Here is a 22,814-nt window from a genome sequence, read left to right on the forward strand (position 1 = left end):
CGGCTCAATCCTCTAAGAGTTACGCAAGCAGTTTCACCTGTGAGTGTCCAAGATTCGGCACGTTCACGTACACCGATTTACTCGGAAATTATAGGATCATATTACTATGAAGTTGTTTTTGTGTTCAATTTTTGGAGGGTGTTATAGACTGCAATCAATAGCTTAGTTATTTTACGTCTGGAAATAAAAAAAGAAGCTTGTTCGATAATGTTCCTAGTGATGCCGTTGGCAAGAATATCACACCTACCAATAGGAGGTTACTGTTCAAATTGTGATTTATTTTGTTTACAATATAAAGTCAATAAAGTAACCAAGAAACGTTTCACCTATGAGATATGTCTAAAATATATTACAACTTAATTTACTGAACATGTTTTTTGTTATATGGAATGCATGCAACCCATGACGTCATGCTCACATAATACTAAGAGGGTATACTCATATATGTTAAATACACACAGTGTCGAGTAAATTGAAAAGTATTTTCAATACTTTGTATTGTGCGTTTTTTATTATCTAAATGTCAAAAGCTCAACATTATTTCATAACTGTCAGAATCTCTCTCCACTATCGAATGCAAGAGATACAGCGGGGTATAGTGACAATAAATATTTATAGGCCTAAAAATAATTTTAATAAATTATTCTTTCACCAACTGCACCATCAACTCGCACTTTTCTCGTTTAACTTTTTTCATCCATTCTCCAACATTTCGTCACTTCTCCTACAGTTTTTCACTTCGATCGGTTTTGTACGTAGACTTCAGAGACATCTTTGCTAGTGTTGTTACTGCTCTTTCTTGATGACGGCATGTGGCAGGTGGGGGAGCTTGGCCAGGTGGTACTGACGGTGGATTCTTTAGATGAAAGTTTATTCTTTAATAAAAAATGCGGTTTGCGCTTTCTTGTCTTAATCTTACACATCAGAAGATCCGTAAGAGTTTTCCGGAAATTTGTTCCTATTGCACAGTAGATGAGAAAGTTCACCGCTGCGTTAAACGTGAGCAACGTGTCTGTAACTTTGCTGAACACCCCAAGAGCCGACTTAATGTTCAACGGATTGATAACGTTGATAAAATATATTACTTGCAATACAAAATCTGGTGTCTGACACCCAATGAATACCAGGACCACAATGATAAGCAAGCGGGTGGTGTTTTCCTCGCGTTCCGCGTGCGGTGCGTGTCCCCTCAAATTTGCTCTCTGCTTACGTGCCTGACGTAGTGACAGGATCAGCTTCACATTAATGACAGTCACTGTAACTATGGGGATTATGTACATTATCAGAAAATATAAAATCCAGCAATAAAAGATGATGAAAAATTTGTTCTGTCTGACACTTTGATTTTCCTTGGGACTGCACATGGTTCTGTTCTTGTATTGTATCACCGTTGTTTCATATTCAAAGAAGCGCGGAATGTTAAAAATAAAACAGCCAAGGTAGACGGCCAACAAAGTGAGACAGGGGCGTATGCGATTGGCATAGCGCCGGCTAAGGTTCTGCAGTGGGCGACACACAGCGAAATATCGGTCCACGGCTACGGCGACCACGATCCATGTGCTTATATGCTGTAAGCTATACATAATTGGTCTAAGATACTGTATCAGGCATGTATAGGTATATTTGGCGTAAAATTCGGCCTCTCCAAGATGGACGTATATACCAAGCATGGGTTTATAAAGGAATGTGGTTACTAAGAAAAGAGTGTCGGATATCGCAAGTCCCCGTAGCATTATGGAGGTGGACGTAACTGGCTTGTCTAGAGTTAACACGGTTACAACCAGAATGTTACCAAGGATTCCGAACACGCTCAGTGATCCCCCAGCTAAGGTGTTCACATAGAACATAGTTTCCTTGTTAGCTTTGGACATTGCTTCCGCTGCAGTCGAGGCATTAGCGACAGACTGGTTGGGAGACAGGGTGATGTTTGGAACCTCGTTGAAAACAACGCTGCTGTTGAAGAGTGTAGAGTCCATTCTGAAAGGAAACAATGAATAAAAAAGACAGAAAAATAATAATATAATATAATAAGATGAAGTAAAAAATAATAATAATCTGAAACAATTATTGTCCCAATTTTTTTCAAATGGTTTACTTATCATCCTGTATATAGCCTGTATTATTGTATGCTGCAGTATTGAGAATAGTTCCACTGCTATTAATCTATGATGCTTACACAACAATCTGTCACAAACTTTCTTCCAGTGTAAGTACCAAACGTTTACCTAAAAACGATTCTCCACTCGAATTTATAGCACTTTCACGAGACCTTAATAACGTCATCAATTCTCCAGGTTTCCGTTCAGAATTCCCAGTTTTTTCATCCAACAGTTTTATGAAATAATGGTTTGAGGTAATCTCAGTAGGGAAGCGCTTCCGTCGGAGTTGGCAGAGACGAAATGACATTTCAAGCCTGACGTTTTGAATATTGATTGCATTTTGCTTAATTCCTCGAGTGAACCTCAGTGATTGGTCGGGGAAATTAAGCACTTGCTTCTGCCCGATTAATCGTCACAACTCGTTACTATAAAGGACACTTCACGGCACGAACGCGGTTTAGTTCGACATCGAATGAGATCATATAATGTATCTGTTAGCATATACATATATCTCAAATAATGGTTGTGGATTATCAACACCACTACTATCAGAAACTACCTTTTTCAGATGCGTGATTGGTGATAGGTTATGTAAGTTGGCTTCTTTTATCTGTTTCCTGTTTAAATCATTTTGCAAAATATACAACTTCAAAAAGAAAGGAAGAAAACATGATATACCTAAAGCCATCTCACCACAATCATTGATTTCCCCAAATAATTGGCCTTATAAAAAATAAACAGCAAATAGGTCTAACCATCGGCTAATATGACAGATGCTGAGTCATACATTTACACACTGCTAATTCTTCACGTTTTTCGATGCTGTATTGATAGCATGGTTGTACTTTTTCCCGGGATAAACCGCTCGTAAGGAAGCATCGCTTCAAAACATTATTCATAGTAATTTACTACTCTTTCCTCCATATTTCCTGTTAGACCCATCATTTATCTACTGTGTCAATTTTCTGAGAAAAATAACAATGAACAAAGATAAACACGTAAAAAGAAATTGATCGTATGCACTGAAACTCACGTGCTAAGAGACTGTTATTCAATTTTGATTTTCAGATAATATTTTACGGCGTATTTGCTCCCAATATCAATTAATTACCAAATCGGCCTATTCCTAGAAACCCACAATACTCATGAGTTTACATACAGATGGCGTCCAGTAGTAAATCCGAACATCAAACATTATCAGACATTATCAGACGGTGTGACTGTTGCAACCATCTATGAATGAACAAAGAAATCCCGTGCATCAACTTTTTTGATCATTTGGCTGTATTCACACACACGCCCACACTTTTTTATTTTAATGTAAAACTTACCTACTAAATGCACTGAAAACTTAGGTGCTAAGAATTTCTGCATATACATGTTCATCTAGAAGCTTTTGTGTCTTTTCTGTGTTTGAAAGTCTAATTATGAAACATGCCAACATAAAAACTTAAAAAGATCATGGTATCTACAAAGGTGAAATATTGTGGGATTTTTTTTAATCAAACGTACATTGTGTGAAGTTTTGATTGACAATCAATACTGCCAGTTGCTCAGATGAATCAACTTCCTTGACACATAAAACAATGCATTTTAGCTTCCTCATTTTCAAGATGTCACTTTTTTCAATCTTCTTTTGCATTGCTTATGTGATGTCGATCGGTGTATATTAGTGTTACTTTGCATTCTTTATCACGCAGTAAAATTTGTGCAAAACGAAAAATTTAGCCGGTCTTTTAAAAGGATCAAAGCAAAGGGCAACTATTAATCAACCTCAAATTGAGTGATCAAATTAGAAAAGCGAAAATAAGTTTTAAAGGTGTATGGAGTCGTAACGAACGCATAGCGTAAAATGTCACCTTTTATCGTTCATGTCAATGATACTTTTCGAAATAGGTCTGCAAATTAGCTATAAAATTGATAATCTTTATTAAAATAGTGCATTATAGCGTTAATAATGTCTAGAGCACAATAAGCCTTGGGGTGTAGTTTTTCTGCTAAAATCAAAATTGGCATGGGTTGGTTGTTAGAAATTGGGAAGCGGTGTTAAAGTCAACATGACACGTATACATCGACAAATAAACAGGGCAGGGTTTGTTTCGGGGAAGTTATATTATAGAAACTGAGGATAATGAAGAATGGAAATTGAGGGTAGCAACTTTAAGTATGTGCACCAACGGTCGTGAGGCCCCGATTGACGTAGAAAAGACAATCGATGAAATGTCACCATTTTCACAAGTTTATGGCCATCTTATTTTAAGCTAAAGGTTGAAAAAATAAAAGCCTGAGATCTACTGTGCGAAGAGGAAATACACGCTACGCAGTAAAAAAAACGGCTACTCAGAAACTTTAAGGAAATCAAGGTGTTTCAAAATCTCTTGACGCGTCTAGTTTCTGTCCCAAAAGATCTACTAAAGACAGAATATGAAGAGACAGACAGCACGATTTAAACATTAACTGTGTGATGAAAAACCTGTTACTGATGAAGCTTCCAGCGAAAATATAAGACGATCAATAACATCGAAGCTTTATCACTGTCGCACCAGTAAAGGTTGTGTGGGGGATAAAAATTAAGGTGATAGCTGGCGTACCAAGCATTTACTTTCATGTTTCATTGCTGACTTTTTGATATTCCAACCAATGATTATTATTGCATATAAGATACTGTGGCAGCTGAGATATAATACCTGAGATAACCTGGTTCAAGCCAGTCCCAGGTCCAAGGGTGAAGTGACCTTCCTACCCGGAGACGGGCCCCCGTAGACAAAACCGACTTGGGTATTCCTACACTACGTATTGTAATTTAGTGATTCTGACAACTTTTCAAACATCCTTTACTCATGAAGTATTAATTTGCTATAAAGAACTATATTGAGAGACCAATTATCCAATAATGATCGATGCAATTAAATAGTCTCAAAACATCATCCTCTGCCTATAGTTTGACTTTTTCAGATTGGCAGACTCAAGTGGTACATATATGATACTGATTTTTTTATTTATAAAGCCCAATATCTAACATTGTAATATTTACATAGATATACCTACGCATCCTCTTTTGTTAGTTATCAGTAATACAGTAGTGTGTTAGGCCGGAGAAAAGCAATGAGCATGTTATAGCATTTTGTTTCTGGACAGAAACCATGTGTTCTTGAACTAAATCAAGCATAGATTATCATAGCAATGCCTGACTGAACTGAATTCAGATGATGTTAATTCGAGATGTAATTTGAATAAGAGCCCTCATTAACTTATTAACATATAAGATGTTTATACCTTCTCGAACTACAGGATGTAGTTGGAAGTAATGATGTTCAAACATAAATCACACACTTCATTACCATCCACATGAGTAATGACATTCACTTCGAAGGAATTGCACTTTGTTGTTGCTAAAATAATACACTTACGGAAACTGCGGTGAAGTAGCTTAAGTAGCTTTTAGATTTCACACCGTTTAGAGGTTCCAGGAATCTCACCTCTCTACTGTCAACGCGCACACACCTCTGTCGTTTCATGTAACTAAGGGACCATTCCCACAGATATTTGGATCGATCTACCGAATCAGCTAGGGGGTAAAGATAATTACCCCCTAACAGCTTTACTAGGCGTGACAGACATTTAAGCCGGTTACGTTGATAGCAATTTAGTGAGATTCCCCAGGGAGTTAGACCGATCCAAATGCACCGAGCTAGGCATGGGAACCCAGTGTAAAACGTTTGAGCTATGCTGGGACCTCTGAAACTCGGGGTGGCCAAAAGGGAATCACCACATTTGATTTAAGGAGCACCGTAAATCATCACCTCACCTCTCCTACCAAAAAAATGGGAGGTGGAATCTGTTGTTTTTCTATTATATTCCGAAGAATGACTTCCACTTTAGATTGTTATCGAACGTTATTCACGATGAGCAGACAGTTTTTCGTCATAGCATTACGAAAATGTTTTTATAGATGGGGAGAGGGTGGAATGCATCCGAATTTCTTAGCTTTACGACGTTTATTTGTCCAAATTGCTGAGATTGTAATTTTGGGCAGGATAGCAGGTGCTGAAGACGCTTTACTCATTAACCGAAACACGCAGGATGCTAGCGGACGGTTGATGAAACACTGTTTCCCAACGACTCAAGTTGTTGTTTTACACACACACACACACACACACTAAGATATAAAAGTATATCACCCATTGAAATGAAATTAAATAATCAACGCCTACATGATAATAGAATTTATGTATGTCTATATGTATCGGTGTGATCCATATATACGATCTATTGAACTAATGTTCGTAAGGCCTACGGATCACACCAATATAGGCTTATATATATAGATATAATTTCTATTAACTTGTAGGCCTGGATGTTGTTTAGAGTTCACTTCCCCGGGTGATATACCCTTACACCTTTAATGTGAAAATGTGGCGCAATTACATCGGAATGGGATTCGCAGCTGTGAAGCTGTAACCATGTGATAAGCATGAATCAGAATGCAAAGACGAAAAATATATAGATCTAACTGCAATTTCAGGTTGACATGAAAAAAATGAGAGTTAATTATTTGAAAGCGTTAATTTGAAATAGCCGCTTGAGTGCATATGCCATTTCTTGTCACAGCACGCGTATCGTTAATCAGTATTCGAAACTGCTTTTTATTCCAAATTGAATTACAACGTAATTTTCTACCAAAGTTTGCCGTTCATTCTACATCAACTGATTAATAAATCAACATGTAGCAATATTTGGTTGTTGTGTCAATGCAAGTATGAGGTTGTTTTTTTCCGCTTCATAGACAAAATGAGGTGCAACGAAACATGCAAAAGAGCCGTTCTAATTTGTGTTAAAGAAAAACAGTCCTGATGGTCTTTTATCTTTCTCATTTTGATACATGTAAATCCTGGGAACGATTATCATCATAAAAAAATAAGTTATCTTCAAAGACGTAAGGCCTACCTGATTCTTCCACCAAGTATCGTTAACGTCCCCTGTGACAACCCAACAGGTAGCTGATCTTGTATTTTCTGTATTGTGGAACCCTGGAATCTATTTGATAAAAAAGTGGCTTCTTCGGTCGTCCAGTTAAAAACTGGTGGGTTCGTTTCCCGGTTGATCAACTATAATCTAGGCAAGCTGGTAGGAAAGCATACCCCAGCACACTCTTTGCTCGCATTCTTAATGGAATACATTACCGCACGGGGACGTATGTCAAATCGGCTGTCATTAACGGGCATTTTATCAAATATATCAGTAATTTCCCACTCAGCAAACGTTTATTACTCGGTAGCTATATAATTGTACTGGCGGATCACACAAGGACGGGGGGATGATTTTCACCAACTTCATCACTTCTTCTTTCATTACTCTATATATAGCAGGTTCAAAGGGTTCGAAACGGGGACTCCTAGCTGTAATCCATCAGTTCTATAAACGATATTACAGATACCGCGAAGTGTATGCGCACTGGTAGGTCGAATAACGAAAATGTCCACATATGTCACGTCGAAAGATAGGTTTGAAAAGTTTTTTTAATAAGCACTTCTTGTGTCAAGAAAGAATTTATCTTTACAATTCACCGTTCATATTTAAAGGAGATTATGTGTTTCAATAAATGTTAACTATCTAAGATGAGAATACTCGTTTCGGGGTTCGATGGCTAAATATACATTTCTAATACAACGGTAAATTTAGACAACAACATTGTAACAAGAATCATTAGCTAAAATGGCTCCGTGAGAACCCCCCTACCATACATGCCTGTCTAAGCGTAAAGTAAAAATAGTCCTCAGATAGGAGTGTCAGATATAGTTTTAATCGCGAACTCAAACAGTTAATCTAACTTTTACTTCGACATCGGGTTTAAACACCGTTAAAAGAAAATACCAAATAACTTTTGAACTGGGTCCTATCACACTAATCATTAATTTGATGGGACTTCAGGCCCGTAGCCAGCAAATTCAAAAAGGGGGGTCTTTTTCTGAAAAATGGACCTTTTACAATGAAACTTGTGTGTACCTAGATAAAATTTTACCCAAAATGGACCTTTTCATGACAAAAGGGGCGGTTCTTTCGAACCCCCCCGAACCCCCCCCCCCTGGCTACGGGCCTGGGCTTGATTTTGCATGCCTGAGACCTAGGTATGTTGTGCAAAGTGTTCCAACAACATGGAAAATATTGCGTTTGCTGCGATCTCTGTTGCAACGACCTAAATTTTCCCACCTCTTGCTTGCTGAAACTTAGACGGTTACTTATCTAAACAAAAAAAAATCATTTTTTCTGTGTAAAATATTGAAAGTTTTCAGAAGATTTTTAAGTAGTAATACAGCAGCGATTATAGGTTTCGAAATCAACTACTGTGACTGACTGATAACATTTATTTCTCTGGCTGAGAGGTTTGTCGTTTCCTTAGACAAAAAGCTACATGTAGAAAGGCAATCGAGTAAGCGGTGCGAAAATAACTGATGACAATGCAAGCTACACACAATGCACAAAAATATAAATAATGCAATTAATACAAAAATAGCCCTACAGCAACTAGTAAGAGATATATTAAAGTCAATAAAGATGCATATGTTTTCAGAATTTTTGAACTTCCGTATTTTCATTAAATTAATTGAAAAAATGTAAACGATTTTTCTTTAATGTAAAACAGTTTCATTAGCAATGTTATTGTAATAAACTTGTGAAGAATCTTAATTTAGTCTATAGCTACTTATATATTTGTCTGGTCTTACCAGCCAATATTTCGTCTGCTTGCAGTCAGTCTTCATCAGGGAATGAGGTTGTGATAGATGTGACAACCTATGACACCCCTCTGGTGTGCTATTTGGTCAGATCCCCTGTTTTTCCATGAACTTTTTTTGTTTAACCCAGGACCTACATGTACCCAGTGGCAGATTAAGAGGGGAATCAGGGGGGGTCCTGATAAAATATATCACACCAATATTCCCCTCTTGAAATTAGAATTTTGACTAGCTAAATCATAGTTCTAAATCGTACCAAAGGACACTGTTTGCTCTCCAGAAAACCAAAACTTTTCGGGGACCTTGAGCAGGCCCCAAACCCCACACCGAAGGGGCGATGGTCGGCTTTGCATCTGAGGTCGTCGCTCCCCCTTCAAATAATCCTGGATCCGCCCCTGTTTACAGTCTGATTGGTAAATAAGTCAGTCGACAAAATAAATAAAGAGACGAAGGGTGGCCGTTTTTCAGTAGTCATACTAGAACCCACCAAACTGTATTCGGTCCTTGTTACATGTACTCATTCGTGTGAACCTCGACGTTTTATCAAGGGCCTGACCACATAAAAGACCCGTCGAAAATCTGGTACAAGTTGTTATATATATATATATGAGAATATGAGAAATTCAAAATTATGTGATTCGTACATCATTGACGCCTCGCGTCTAGTTCGCGTTATAAACCTAACTTCTGATTCCATGAATGGCGAACGAAGGCTTGAGTTGATGCTGAAAATTTATTTTAGTAAACCTTACTTGCTTCAGTCATGTCTTCACTGCTAAACCATTTCACTACTCCTGTGTAAGCTGACCTTGTAAGCAGTTTATTAGAATGAATTTTCTAAAATGAAGATAAAACAATCCATTAGTTCATCAACTATCAACTATCAGGATTACTTGAAAACACCTTTTTAATAATTTTGATAAACCTTATTACATAATTGAAGTCTATTTTATAGGTTTTTTAAAGCTTATAATCATGTCGGTATTTTTGGGTAATTTCAAAGTCGGGTAAAATCCTCATCGCTCTAGTCGCCGATTACCGACACATAGGGCCTATATCTTTTTTTTTTATAACATTGTTAGAACGTTTTATACTAGATGTGATGGTTTAAGTTGTGCTAATTGTAGTGATGCAAAATATGAAGTCCTTTGTTCGTGTGTTTTTGCCGCATTCGCGGACCCCCCTTCAACTGATCCTGGATCTTACCCTGGACACACCTATAAATCTATTTTCACACACAGGTTGTAGCCCATCTTGACAATTATTTCTTTCAATCGATGTATAGTTATTACCACTGTTTGCGCGGGACGGGGGCTAGCAAGAAGGCTTCGAACATTTAGATGTTTGCTTAACTACTATATTTTGTTATTTGCTTTATTGTTAAGAGAATCTCACAGAGACACACGGTATTGTGAAATGGATTTAAGTGCTTTCGAAACTGACAATAGCTGTAATTGCATCGTTGGCTCTGATATACCAGAAATTGCCAAAAGGGAACCATGCTGGTTGGGGATAGACGAAGCTGGAAGGGGGCCAGTTTTGGGTAGGTATGATGGAGTCAGACAAGGGGTGTGTGTGTGTGTGTGTGCTAAATATTGACCCCTTTTATCATCGTCTAATCCACTGTAATTATTCTTGTTCCCCTCCCTTATCAAAATGTACGTGGGCCTTGAGGTGCTTAAATACTACTGAATATCCACATCCTAATAATCTCTGTGGGTCCTCCGTTGCACCTTGTATTGTGTAAACCCAATTCAAAGTACTTTCATGTCCATTTAGGCACTAGGACAAAAAAGCTAGTCTTGGTCTTTTTTTTTCCAGTTGCATATCTCCCTGCATATCTCAGCTACCTTTTCACCCCACCATGTTGTGACTCGTGTGGTAGTCGAGATATCGTCCTTTATCGTCCTAGTGCCTAAGCGAAAAAGAAAAGCACTTTAAATTGGATTTACACATTATAAGGTGCAATGGACTCGCCCGCACGAAAATGCAGTAGTATCGAAGTAGCAAAGAAGCATTAACGCAGTAGTGGTGTGGAGCATATTTGCAGTAGAAATGCAGTATAGCCTACTGCAATTCTACTTCACAAATCACATAGGGTTGTACAGAAGAGGAGCATTAATGCAGTAGATTTGCAACATGATAGAAGCATGTTTCAAATATGCTAATTAGCTCCCCAATCGAAGCAGATTTGAAGCATGTTTGCAGTATGATTGCAGTAGTCTACTGCGCTGGAGTATCTATTTCGTTTTCGTGCGGGAGGACACACAGAGATTGGCAGGACGTGGATATTCAGAGATATTTAGGCGATTCTAGTTCATGAACATAGCCTTATGAGACCTTACCAGCTGGCAAATCATTTTGTTTCAACGTTGAAACAATGTTGAACTATAATGGTAGTAGAGAAAGGTCTAACAGGATCGGCCCATCTCCAAGGGGATTCTCGCTTAATTGCAATTAACTTAAGTGGCTTAGATGTCTGGCAAGCCTACTGAAGCTGACAGGGGGTAATTACCTATCATTTAGCAGCTTTAGCAGGCGTGCCAGATATCTAAGCCACTTAAGCTGAAAACAATTTAGCGAGAAAATCCATGGAGATGGACCGATCCTGTTAGATGGAATTAGGGATGGGAACCCAGTCTTAGAGTTACTCCAGATTCCCAGCTGATCGAGTGATTACACAGAACCCTGCAATTATTCCCCTCTGCTGCTGAGCCACTGCTTTAAGGGTTTGGTAGGGATGGGGTAGTTATATAACACCAGACAGTCAAATAGGATGTTTTCCCATGGGGACACATACTTAAATTTTGTATACTATTTGAGAAGCCCCTGATATCAGAGGGTACATTGTACCCCCTCCTGCCCCCAATATTAGTCTTTGATTTTCAACATCTTCTCTTTATTAAGTGCAGACTTTTGGCAGTGCCTCTGCTATTCAAAGTGAACAGTATTTTTTGAACGGTTAATAAAAATGTATAAAAATAGAAATTAAGTAATTTGATTTTTATGTACAGACACAGATGTGTCTGTACATATTGCCATCACCTGCGTCTGTCGTCGCCGATGCCGTCGCCGATGCCGATGCCGTCGCCGATGCCGTGCACTTTCCTTGTAAACACGATTAGTGGAGGACAGTTTTACTTTTTGGCTTTATATTTACAGAGCTGATGAATATTCATAAAACGCAGGTCAAGTTCGAAAATCAGCATGATCGGGCCATTATTGTAGTACTTATGCTGTTTTTATGTACAGACACAGATGTGTCTGTACATATTGCCATCACCTGCGTCTGTCGTCGCCGATGGCGATGGCGATGGCGATGCCGATGCCGGCGCCGTGCACTTTCCTTGTAAACACGATAAGTGGAGGGCAGTTTTACTTTTTGGCTTTATATTTACAGAGCTGATGAATATTCATAAAACGCAGGTCAAGTTCGAAAATCAGCATGATCGGGCCATTATTGTAGAAGTTATGCTGTTTTTTCACTTTTCAGCATATTTTTCACATTTCCTCAGATTCAATTCTTAGGCATGTTAACAGTCTCATTATTAAACTAATAAGATACGTAAAAGTGTTTGTTTGACATTTCCTGCATCTTTACAACATTGTTAGTTGATTTTGTAAAAATGATGGTAAACTTGTTATCGTGTATTGTGTAATAAAGTTTCAAAAATGGAAATAAACTCATATCATTGCAGTTTGTCAGATTGAATTATTCACTATGTTCAGAATCTCAGAATGGAAGAAATTGGACATTTAACACTGCTCTGTTGATATTTTTCCCATCTCATCAATTTTCTTAGTTGATAATATAAAAATGGCAGTAAACTGTTAATTTTGTTTTATTTTAAAAATTGTTAAAAATGGAAAAAAAAAAACATTTCAGAACAGTGCTGTCTTGTTTACATTTTGGCATTTTCAAGTTGTGACTTTGAAGTTCCATGGGCCTGAAGACCTTTGCTAGTCACATTTTCTGAATATCCATGATACTAATATTTTATTATTAAAAATTGATGGTCATCATGCTGTTAAACATTATGTAATATTGCATCAAAATTTGAAAAAAACCTATTTTGGGCACTGCTCCCATGATGACCATTTAAGAAAAACCATGTCACTTACTGTTCTCAAACAGTACAGTAAATATATATAGATGTGTCTGTACATATTGCCATCACCTGCGTCTGTCGTCGCCGTCGCCGTCGGCGCCGTGCACTTGCCTTGTAAACACGATAAGTGGAAGGCAGTTTTACTTTTTGGCTTTATATTTACAGAGCTGATGAATATTCATAAAATGCAGGTCAAGTTCGAAAATCAGCATGATCGGGCCATTATTGTAGAAGTTATGCTGTTTTTTCACTTTTCAGCATATATGCAACACTGTAAACACATTTCAATGAAAACCGATAGGCCTGTTGTCATGAAACTCACAGGAAAAATTGATCTTACTAAAACGCAGGTCAAGTTCGAAAATTGGCATGATCGGGCCACTATTTTAGTAGTTATGCTTTTTTTTCTTTTTTCAGCATATATATATGCAACACTGTAAACACAATATAAGAAAAACAGATAGGCCAATTGTCATTAAACTCACAGGAGTGGTCAATCCTGCTAAAACGCAAGTCAAGTTCAAAAATCAGCATAATCAGGCCATTATTTTAGAAGTTATGCTGTTTTTTACATTTCCTTAGATTCAATTCTTAGGCATGTTAACAGTTTCATTATTTAATTAATAAGATATGTAAAAGTGTTTTTTTGACATTTCCTGCATCTTTACTACATTGTTAGTTGATTTTGTAAAAATGATGTTAAACTTGTTATTGTGTATTGTGTAATAAAGTTTCAAAAATGGAAATAAACTCATATCATTGCAGTTTGTCAGATTGAATCATTCACTATGTTCAGAATCTCAGAATGGAGGAAATTGGACATTTGACACTATTCTATTGATATTTTTCCCATCTCATCAATTTTCTTAGTTGATCATATAAAAATGGCAGTTAACTGTTAATTTTGTTCTATGTTAAAAATTGTTAAAAATGGAAATAAACCCATTTCAGAACTGTGCTGTCTTGTTTTACTTGCCCTTTCTCTGCCTCAACTTGCCCATTATTAACGAAAAATTTTGAACCACTGGATATGCAAATTTTTATCATTACATTTTACTGATGTATAAAAAAATCAATTGTGTTAATTTTGTCATCTTTGAGTTATTTATTTTTTTCTAAATCCATGAACAAGTGGATTGGCAATCCTGACAGTGGTACCTGACACAATGAGTCTGACAGGTTAATTTTCAAATTCGGGCCTCCTTGACCTCTGTGACGACAGGTGCAGAGCCCTGTTTGCGTTGAATTCCTCTAATGATGGCCCTTGAATAGAAACATTCTCCTGCACTAGCTTAAATTTAATTTATGTATTGACTTGCAGTGGATGCGGTGGGAACTATATAGGACAAAACGGAGACACTCTCCGACATAGAATGACTATTCACAGATTTTAGACTTCAAATAGGTTCATTATCATCATCATCATTATTATTATTATGTACAGACACAGATGTGTCTGTACATATTGCCATCACCTGCGTCTGTCGTCGCCGTCGCCGATGGCGATGCCAATGGCGATGCCGATGCCGTCGCCGGCGCCGTGCACTTTCCTTGTAAACACGATAAGTGGAGGGCAGTTTTACTTTTTGTCTTAATATTTACAGAGCTGATGAATATTCATAAAACGCAGGTCAAGTTCGAAAATCAGCATGATCGGGCCATTATTGTAGAAGTTATGCTGTTTTTTCACTTTTCAGCATATATGCAACCCTGTAAACACATTTTAAGGAAAACCATTAGACCTTTTGTCATGAAACTCACAGGAGTAATCAATCTTATTAAAACGCAGGTCAAGTTCGAAAATCGGCATGATCGGGCCACTATTTTAGTAGTTATGCTGTTTTTTTCATTTTTCAGCATATATGCAACACTGTAAACACAATATAAGAAAAACAGATAGGCCAATTGTCATTAAACTCACAGGAATGGTCAATCTTACTAAAACGCAGGCTGAGTTCGAAAATCAGCATAATCGAGGCATTATTTTAGAAGTTATGTTGTTTTTTCACATTTCCTCAGATTTAATTCTTAGGCATGTTAACAGTCTCATTATTGAACTAATAAGATACGTAAAAGTGTTTGTTTGATATTTCCTGCATCTTTACAACATTGTTAGTTGATCATGTGAAAATGATGGTAAACTTGTTATAGTGTATTATGTAATAAAGTGTCAAAAATGGAAATAAATTCATATCATTGCAGTTTGTCAGATTCAATCATCCACTATGTTCAGAATCTCAGAATGGAGGAAATTGGACATTTAACATTATTCTATTGATACTTTTCCCATCTCATCAATTTTCTTAGTTGATCATATAAAAATGGCATTAAACTGTTTATTTTGTTTTATGTTTAAAAAGTGTTAAAATTGGAAATAAACCCATGTCAGAACAGTGCTGTCTTGTTTCACATTTCCTCATATTCAATTCTTAGGCATGTTAACAGTCTCATTATTTAACTAATAAGACATGTTAAAGTGTTTGGTTGACATTTCCTGCATCTTTACAACATTATTAGTTGATTATGTAAAACTGATGGTAAACTTGTTATCGTGTATTGTGTAATAAAGATTCAAAAATGGAAAAAAACTCATATCATTGCAGTTTGTCAGATTCAATCATTCACTATGTTCAGAATCTCAGAATGGAGGAAATTGGACATTTAACACTGCTCTATTGATATTTTTCCCATCTCATCAATTTTCTTAGTTGATGATATAAAAATGGCAGTAACCTGTTAATTTTGTTTTATGTTTAAAAAAATTGTTAAAAATGGAGAAAAAAAACATTTCAGAACAGTGCTCTCTTGTTTACATTTTGGCATTTTCAAGTTGTGACTTTGAAGTTCCATGGGCCTGAAGATCTTTGCTAGTCACATTTTCTGAATATCCATGATACTAATATTTTATTATTAAAATTGATGGTCATTATGCTGTTAAACATTATGTAATATTGCATCAAAATTAAAAAAAAAACTATTTTGGGCACTGCTCCCATGATGACAATTTAAGAAAAATAATGTCACTTACTGTTCTCAAACAGTACAGTAAATATGTACAAATGTGTCTGTACATATTGCCATCACCTGCATCTGCCGTCGTCGCCGTCACTGTCACTGATGCCGGTGACGTGCACTTTCAGTGTAAACACAATAAGTGGAAGACAGTTTTACTTTTTGGCTGTATATTTACAGAGCTGATGAATATTCATAAAACGCAGGTCAAGTTTAAAAATCAGCATGATCGAGCCATTTTTGTAGAAGTTATGCTGTTTTTTCACTTTTCAGCATATATGCAACACTGTAAACACATTTCAAGGAAAACTGAAAGGCCTGTTGTCATGAAACTCACAGGAGTAATCAATCTTATTATAACGCAGGTCAAGTTCGAAAATCGGCATGATCGGGCCACTTTTTGAGTAGTTATGCTTTTTTTTCACTTTTCAGCATATGTGCAACACTGTAAACACAATATAAGAAAAACAGATAGGCCAATTGTCATTAAACTCACAGGAGTGGTCATTCCTGCTAAGACACAGGTTGAGTTAAAAAAATCAGCATAATCGGACCATTAAAGAAATGACGTTTTTTCACATTTCCTCAGATTTAATTCTTAGGCATGTTAACAGTTTCATTATTTAATTAATAAGATACGTAAAAGTGTTTGTTTGGCATTTCCTGCATCTTTACAACATTATTAGTTGATTATGTAAAAATGATGGTAAACTTGTTATAGTGTATTGTGTAATAAACTTTCAAAAATGGAAATAAACTCCTTTCATTGCAGTTTGTCAGATTCAATCATTGAAATTTGATGTTGAATTTGCAGTTTAACATAATGTACTTTGCATCAGAATTGACAGTAGCCTATTTTGTGCATAGTTATTTCCTGTTTTTTGTCTGTACATTTGACAGCTTTGCTGCCTTGTTTCACTTTTCAGCATATATGCAACCCTGTAAACACATTTTAAGGAACACCGTTAGGCCTGTTGTCATGAAACTCACAGGAGTAATCAATCTTACTAAAACGCAGGTCAAGTTCGAAAATCGGCATGATCGGGCCATTACTTTAGAAGTTATGCTGTTTTTTCACATTTCCTCAGATTCAATTCTTAGGCATGTTAACAGTCTTATTATTTTACTAATAAGATACATAAAAGTGTTTGTTTGACATTTCCTGAATCTTTACAACATTGTTAGTTGATTATGTAAAAATGATGGTAAACTTGTTATCGTGTATTGTGTAATAAAGTGTCAAAAATGGAAATAAACTCATATCATTGCAGTTTGTCAGATGCAATCATTCACTATGTTCAGAATCTCAGGATGGAGGAAATTGGACATTTAACACTGTTGTATTGATATTTTTCCCATCTCATCAATTTTCTTAGTTGATCGTATAAAAATGGCAGTAACATGTTAATTTTGTTTATGTTAAAAAAATTGTTAAAAATGGAAAAAAAACATTTCAGAACAGTGCTGTCTTGTTTACATTTTGGCATTTTCAAGTTGTGACTTTGAAGTTCCATGGGCCTGAAGACCTTTGCTAGTCACATTTTCTGAATATCCATGATACTAATATTTTATTATTAAAAATTGATGGTCATTAAGCTGTTTAACATTATGTAATATTGCATCAAAATTTGAAAAAAACTTATTTTGGGCACTGCTCCCATGATGACCATTTAAGAAAAACCATGTCACTTACTGTTCTCAAACAGTACAGTAAATATGTACAGATGTGTCTGTACATATTGCCATCACCTGCGTCTGTCGTGGCTGGCGTTGCCATCACTGTCACTGTCGCCGTGCACTTTCATTGTAAATGCGATAAGTGGAAGGCAGTTTTACTTTTTGGCTGTATATTTACAGAGCTGATGAATATCCATAAAACGCAGGTCAAGTCCGAAAATCAGCATGATCGGGCCATTATTGTAGAACTTATGCTGTTTTTTCACTTTTCAGCATATATGCAACACTGTAAACACATTTCAAGGAAAACCGTTAGGCCTGTTGTCATGAAACTCATAGGAGTAATCAATCTTACTATAACGCAGGTCAAGTTAGAAAATAGGCATGATCGGGCCACTATTTTAGTTATGCTTTTTTTTCACTTTTCAGCATATATGCAACACTGTAAACACAAAATAAGAAAAACAGATAGGCCAATTGTCAGTAAACTCACAGGAGTGGTCATTCCTGCTAAAACGCAGGTTGAGTTTAAAAATCAGCTTAATTGGGCCATTATTTTGAAGAAATGCTGTTTTTTCACATTTCCTCAGATTTAATTCTTAGGCATGTTAACATGCATGTTTCATTATTTAATTAGTAAGATACGTAAAAGTGTTTGTTTGGCATTTCCTGCATCTTTACAACATTATTAGTTGATTATGTAAAAATGATGGTAAACTTGTTATCGTGTATTGTGTAATAAAGTTTCAAAAAATGGAAATAAACTCATATCATTGCAGTTTGTCAGATTCAATCATTGACATTCACTATGTTCAGAATCTCAGAATGGAAGAAATTGGACATTTAACACTGCTCTATTGATATTTTTCCCATCTCATCAATTTTCTTAGTTGATCATATAAAAACGGCAGTAAACTGTTAATTTTGTTTTATGTTAAAAATTGTTAAAAATGGAAAAAAAAATTTCAGAACAGTGTTGTCTTGTTTACATTTTGGCATTTTCAAGTTGTGACTTTGAAGTTCCATGGGCCTGAAGACCTTTGCTAGTAACATTTTCTGAATATCCATAATACTCATCATTATGCTGTTAAACATTATGTAATATTGCATCAAAATTTGAAAAAAAAACTATTTTGGGCACTGCCCCCATGATGACCATTTAAGAAAAACCATGTCACTTACTGTTCTCAAACTTACAGGAAAGAAACATGGGACTAAAATACAGCTTCAGTAGGCAATGCAGTCTGTTTGGTAATTCTTACTGCCAGTTAAACAGTTTTTTTGTGAAAATTTAATTTTTCACATATTGGCATTTTCAAGGTGTAACTTTGAAGTTCCATGGGCTTGAAGACCCATGCTAGTCACATTTTCTGAAAATCCATGTATATTTTATTATTAAAAATTGACGGTCATTATGCTGTTAACCATTATGTAATATTGCATCAGAATAGAAGAAAACACAATTTTGGGTGCTGCTTGAGCATAATTAAAATTTGATGTTGAATTTGCAGTTTAACATAATGTACTTTTGCATCAGAATTGACAGTAGCCTATTTTGTGCATAGTTATTTCCTGTTTTTTGTCTGTACATTTGACAGCTTTGCTGCCTTGTTGAAAATATGACCAGGTAATCACTTTTACTTTATGTCACTGATATCATATACATGGGTAAATTCAATACCGTATGTAGTAAAAACAAAAAAAAAAAAAACAGATTATCCTTAGAACATGCCTGTTTTACAGTATGTTTTATCTTGTATATTAAATACTATGTTTTCTTTTTTAGGTCCTATGGTCTATGGTACCTGCTACAGTCCAATTTCACTTAAAGATCAGCTGAAAGAGATGGGTTTTGCGGGTAGGTTTTATTGAACTGCTTTACAGTTCATCAGTGGATTCATATTTATGGGCAAAACGGCATGAAATTGATGTTTTGACCATAGCATTTAGCCTAATAAATAGCATTTTTGGTTTCTGAAGAATATTTTTATTGACCTTTGAGCTAAATGGAATAATTTTATTTAATATTGTCAGTATTAACCGTCAACTGTTATTTTTTTCAGATTCTAAAGTGTTAAATGAAGAACAAAGAGAAAAATTTTTTGAAAAGATAAAAGATTCAACTGATGTCCTTGGATGGATGATAGAAATTTTATCACCAAACTTTATTTCTAATAGCATGCTACGAAGGTAATGGATGTAACTAGTATTGATAACAAATGGTACTTGAATCTAATTACAACGCATCCTTCAAATTGACATTTGTGTAATCAGCTTAGTTTTATTTTGTCGTTTTTAATTGTAAACTTTGTATTTTGTCAGTATATTGTTTACTCAAGTCCCTTGATTATAATTACATGTATTCGTACTTGGATTTTAACATGTACAGTCAAATGAAAATCAATAACTTAAAGATTCATAAAATGAAAATGACTTTAAGACTGAAATTTTAGAACATTTATGAAGTCATTGATAAGATTGGGCATTGACAGTGTATCTGGTTATTTTATTATATATATATAATTAGTGTAATTTATTTCAGGTCAAAGTATAATCTTAATGCCCTATCACATGATTGTGCTATAGGTTTAATACAAAAAGTCCTTGACAAAGGTGCAAATTTAAAAGAGGTATGTTTTCTTTTTTGCAAATCAGTACATTTCTATAGAGCCATAGATATATCATAAAATGAAAATAACTATATGTATTACACTGCGATATTCTGTTCTTTCACTTCGTAACTCCTGACTTAGCCTTACCATTTCATTTTGAGCAGAAATGACGCCAGACTTGTCAGAAGGATTTCATGTTAATGGTTAGATGATCACATTGAAAGTTATGAAATTTCAAATTTTTTTTTCAAATATTACCAATATTTATTTACTTGTGTATTCAGTTATATAAATATAATCATTCATTCTTTTCAGGTATATGTTGACACAGTAGGTGACCCAGCAAAGTATCAAGCAAAACTGAAAGGCATCTTTCCAGATCTGGACATAACAGTAGCCAAGAAAGCCGACTCCATTTATCCAATAGTTAGTGCTGCAAGTATATGTGCGAAGGTAAACAAGACTAGACTGGTCTATTACAATTCTCTTCTCTATACTACTCTGCAAAAAAAGTTAAAGATAAGTAATTTGTGCATCAGATATGTGACCTACAGCTTCAGATGCAATGTGTATCTCCGTCTTCATTTCAGTTCAATTCTCCATTTTTTGTGTTACACATATGATATAATTGGGCATATGTGGAAATTTGAAAATGAAGAAGCTAGCCCACTTTGAAATTAAAACTTGGGTAACAATTAGGTGGGATAGCACATATGTTGGTTAGTTTGAGATATAATTTGAAGGATTCAATAAACTCTAATGGGGAATTTTGACCTCATTAAAATTATCATATCATATAATATCATTTGTAATGCCTCTGCATTAACATGATGCAATTCTGGAATGTTATATAGGTAGCTCGTGATAATGCAGTCAAGAACTGGACTTTTAAAGAGGGGATTACAGTGGAAAACTTTGGGTCTGGCTATCCTGGGGGTAAGTGATTCTTTTAAGTGCAGAGAAATACAGTTTTGAGATACACTTTGTAAATATGATTTATATTATTTCTTTAATACATGCCTTTATTTTGCTTTATGCAAATTAAAATGTAAATTTAACATTTGTGTAATCTTTTGTCCAATTTTTTTCAGACCCAGCAACAAAGAAATTCCTTACTGATTATCTTGACCCCGTGTTTGGATTTCCTCAGTTTGTGCGTTTTAGTTGGTCGACTGCAGACCTTTTGTTGCAGAAAAATGCTGTCTCTGTGAAATGGTAGGTGACTTAAAGGCACATAATGAGCAGTGAAACTTTATATTGCAAAAATTGATTTTTTGGAAATTCAACACTTAACCCTTGATTACCGAGCTTGATCTTATCTAGAACTGTGCACAGAATTACTCTCCATGAATTGTGAATTTCACTTTTGATGGTAAAAATTAGACATTTAGAACTTAAAAACTAGTGTACAGTAAGTAATTTACTTAGTGCTTTTGGATAACATTTACCTTGGTGCTGAAGTTATATTTGCTTATTTCTCCGAGAAAAGTTTTGACATTTAAGTTTCTCACTGTATTTTATGCATTCAAACATTCTAAACAACTGGTATTGCATTCATATTTCAAGTGTTTAAGTGCTGAACTTTTTGGCATAAAAATTTTCATTATATGTAGATATTGTTTTAGGCAAAAAGAAAAGATAATTTAGATGCACATTCAATGTGTTTGTTTGTTAAAAACCTAGGTCCAGAAGAGGCATTAGTTAGCAAACTACTAGATGGTTTTTAAGTAGAAAACTTAACATGGACCATATTTTGGTCAGATCAAATAGTGAAGTGGAAGAACCCAGAATACAGTACAACTGACACAATCTTGCTTTTGATTTTTCATTGCCAATTTTACACTGTAAAGTTTATTTGGGGGATGTATCCTTTTACCATTCATTTCATAAACTGCTGAATCAACAGGAACTTATTTTTCATGACATTTTGTCTATACTGTAAATATCTCAATTTATTTCATTGCAGGGAAGATGACGATGATGATGACCAAAATGATAAGAAAAGAAAAAAAGATTCAGCTGGAACACATTCTCTTTTCACATTTTATAAAAGTGAAGAGACAGGAAACAAGAGATCAAAAAAACATTCCTTTTTTGATGAAAGATGCTTGAAAAATATGACACATTTTTAGTCTTTTTTTTTGTGAGTGTCCCCTTGAGAGACCTAATATTTCAAATTAAAAAGGTGACATAAACTGGAAGATAGCTGCTATATGAGATCATTGAAATGCCTCTTATGAATAATGTTTATAAAGTGTCCTTTTTGCTTCAGAATGTGGGATTTATCAAATGTGTGAAATGTTGAAATAAACGTTTTGTAAAATGTTATGTACATGCTATGTAACATGTCTTCAATTTAGTGAAAAAACATGGAAAAATTCACTATGTTTTTGGCTCGTACCACCAGCCCAATGCTGGCAGTACACCTGGCTACGCAGCTGCTTGCAGCACCTTCCAACCACGTGGCATATCCTTTTACAAGTTTCTCAAATTTGGATGGGGATATCATTCCACACAGTGATAATTGTCTGTCATAGTTCATCATGATTTACGGCTAATGATAGTAGCTAT

General features: G+C 35.5%; 2 protein-coding genes across 5 annotated transcripts; one reads left to right on the forward strand and one right to left on the reverse strand.

The window, feature by feature from the left end:
* Nucleotides 1–29: 29 nt before the first annotated feature.
* Nucleotides 30–7,471, reverse strand: LOC112042335 (FMRFamide receptor-like). Of its 4 annotated transcripts, none has more exons than XM_087002070.1 (2): nucleotides 7,047–7,471; nucleotides 30–1,977 (listed from the first exon to the last, which is right to left on the reverse strand). In XM_087002070.1, exon 2 carries the CDS (start codon nucleotides 1,974–1,976, stop codon nucleotides 735–737), a length of 1,242 nt encoding a protein of 413 aa, XP_086858196.1. In that variant the 5' UTR covers nucleotide 1,977; nucleotides 7,047–7,471; the 3' UTR covers nucleotides 30–734. The 4 variants fall into 4 exon arrangements, with proteins under 4 accessions (XP_086858196.1, XP_086858197.1, XP_086858195.1 ...); XM_087002071.1 differs by lacking the exon at nucleotides 7,047–7,471 and adding an exon at nucleotides 5,510–5,618; XM_087002069.1 differs by lacking the exon at nucleotides 7,047–7,471 and adding an exon at nucleotides 2,226–2,504.
* A 2,640-nt stretch (nucleotides 7,472–10,111) lies between these two features.
* LOC106173655 (ribonuclease H2 subunit A-like) lies at nucleotides 10,112–22,571 on the forward strand. Its single transcript, XM_087001359.1, has 8 exons — nucleotides 10,112–10,376; nucleotides 19,418–19,489; nucleotides 19,695–19,821; nucleotides 20,174–20,261; nucleotides 20,559–20,696; nucleotides 21,098–21,179; nucleotides 21,335–21,458; nucleotides 22,210–22,571. Exons 1-8 carry the CDS (start codon nucleotides 10,250–10,252, stop codon nucleotides 22,373–22,375), a joined length of 924 nt encoding a protein of 307 aa, XP_086857485.1. The 5' UTR covers nucleotides 10,112–10,249; the 3' UTR covers nucleotides 22,376–22,571.
* Nucleotides 22,572–22,814: the final 243 nt, after the last annotated feature.

This window comes from Lingula anatina, chromosome 1 (genome assembly GCF_051362555.1).
Source record: "Lingula anatina isolate TDL-2025a chromosome 1, LinAna3.0, whole genome shotgun sequence".
NCBI classification, from domain to species: domain Eukaryota; kingdom Metazoa; phylum Brachiopoda; class Lingulata; order Lingulida; family Lingulidae; genus Lingula; species Lingula anatina.

What these genes read in the sequence shown, in the direction of transcription:
- LOC112042335 (XM_087002070.1), bottom strand. Translation starts at nt 1,976, where the DNA reads ATGGACTCTACACTCTTCAACAGCAGCGTTGTTTTCAACGAGGTTCCA.
- LOC106173655 (XM_087001359.1), top strand. Translation starts at nt 10,250, where the DNA reads ATGGATTTAAGTGCTTTCGAAACTGACAATAGCTGTAATTGCATCGTT. An exon ending in CTGCAAGTATATGTGCGAAG is followed by an intron (nt 20,697 to 21,097) that starts GTAAACAAGACT and finishes AATGTTATATAG; the next exon opens with GTAGCTCGTGATAATGCAGT. An exon ending in AATGCTGTCTCTGTGAAATG is followed by an intron (nt 21,459 to 22,209) that starts GTAGGTGACTTA and finishes ATTTCATTGCAG; the next exon opens with GGAAGATGACGATGATGATG.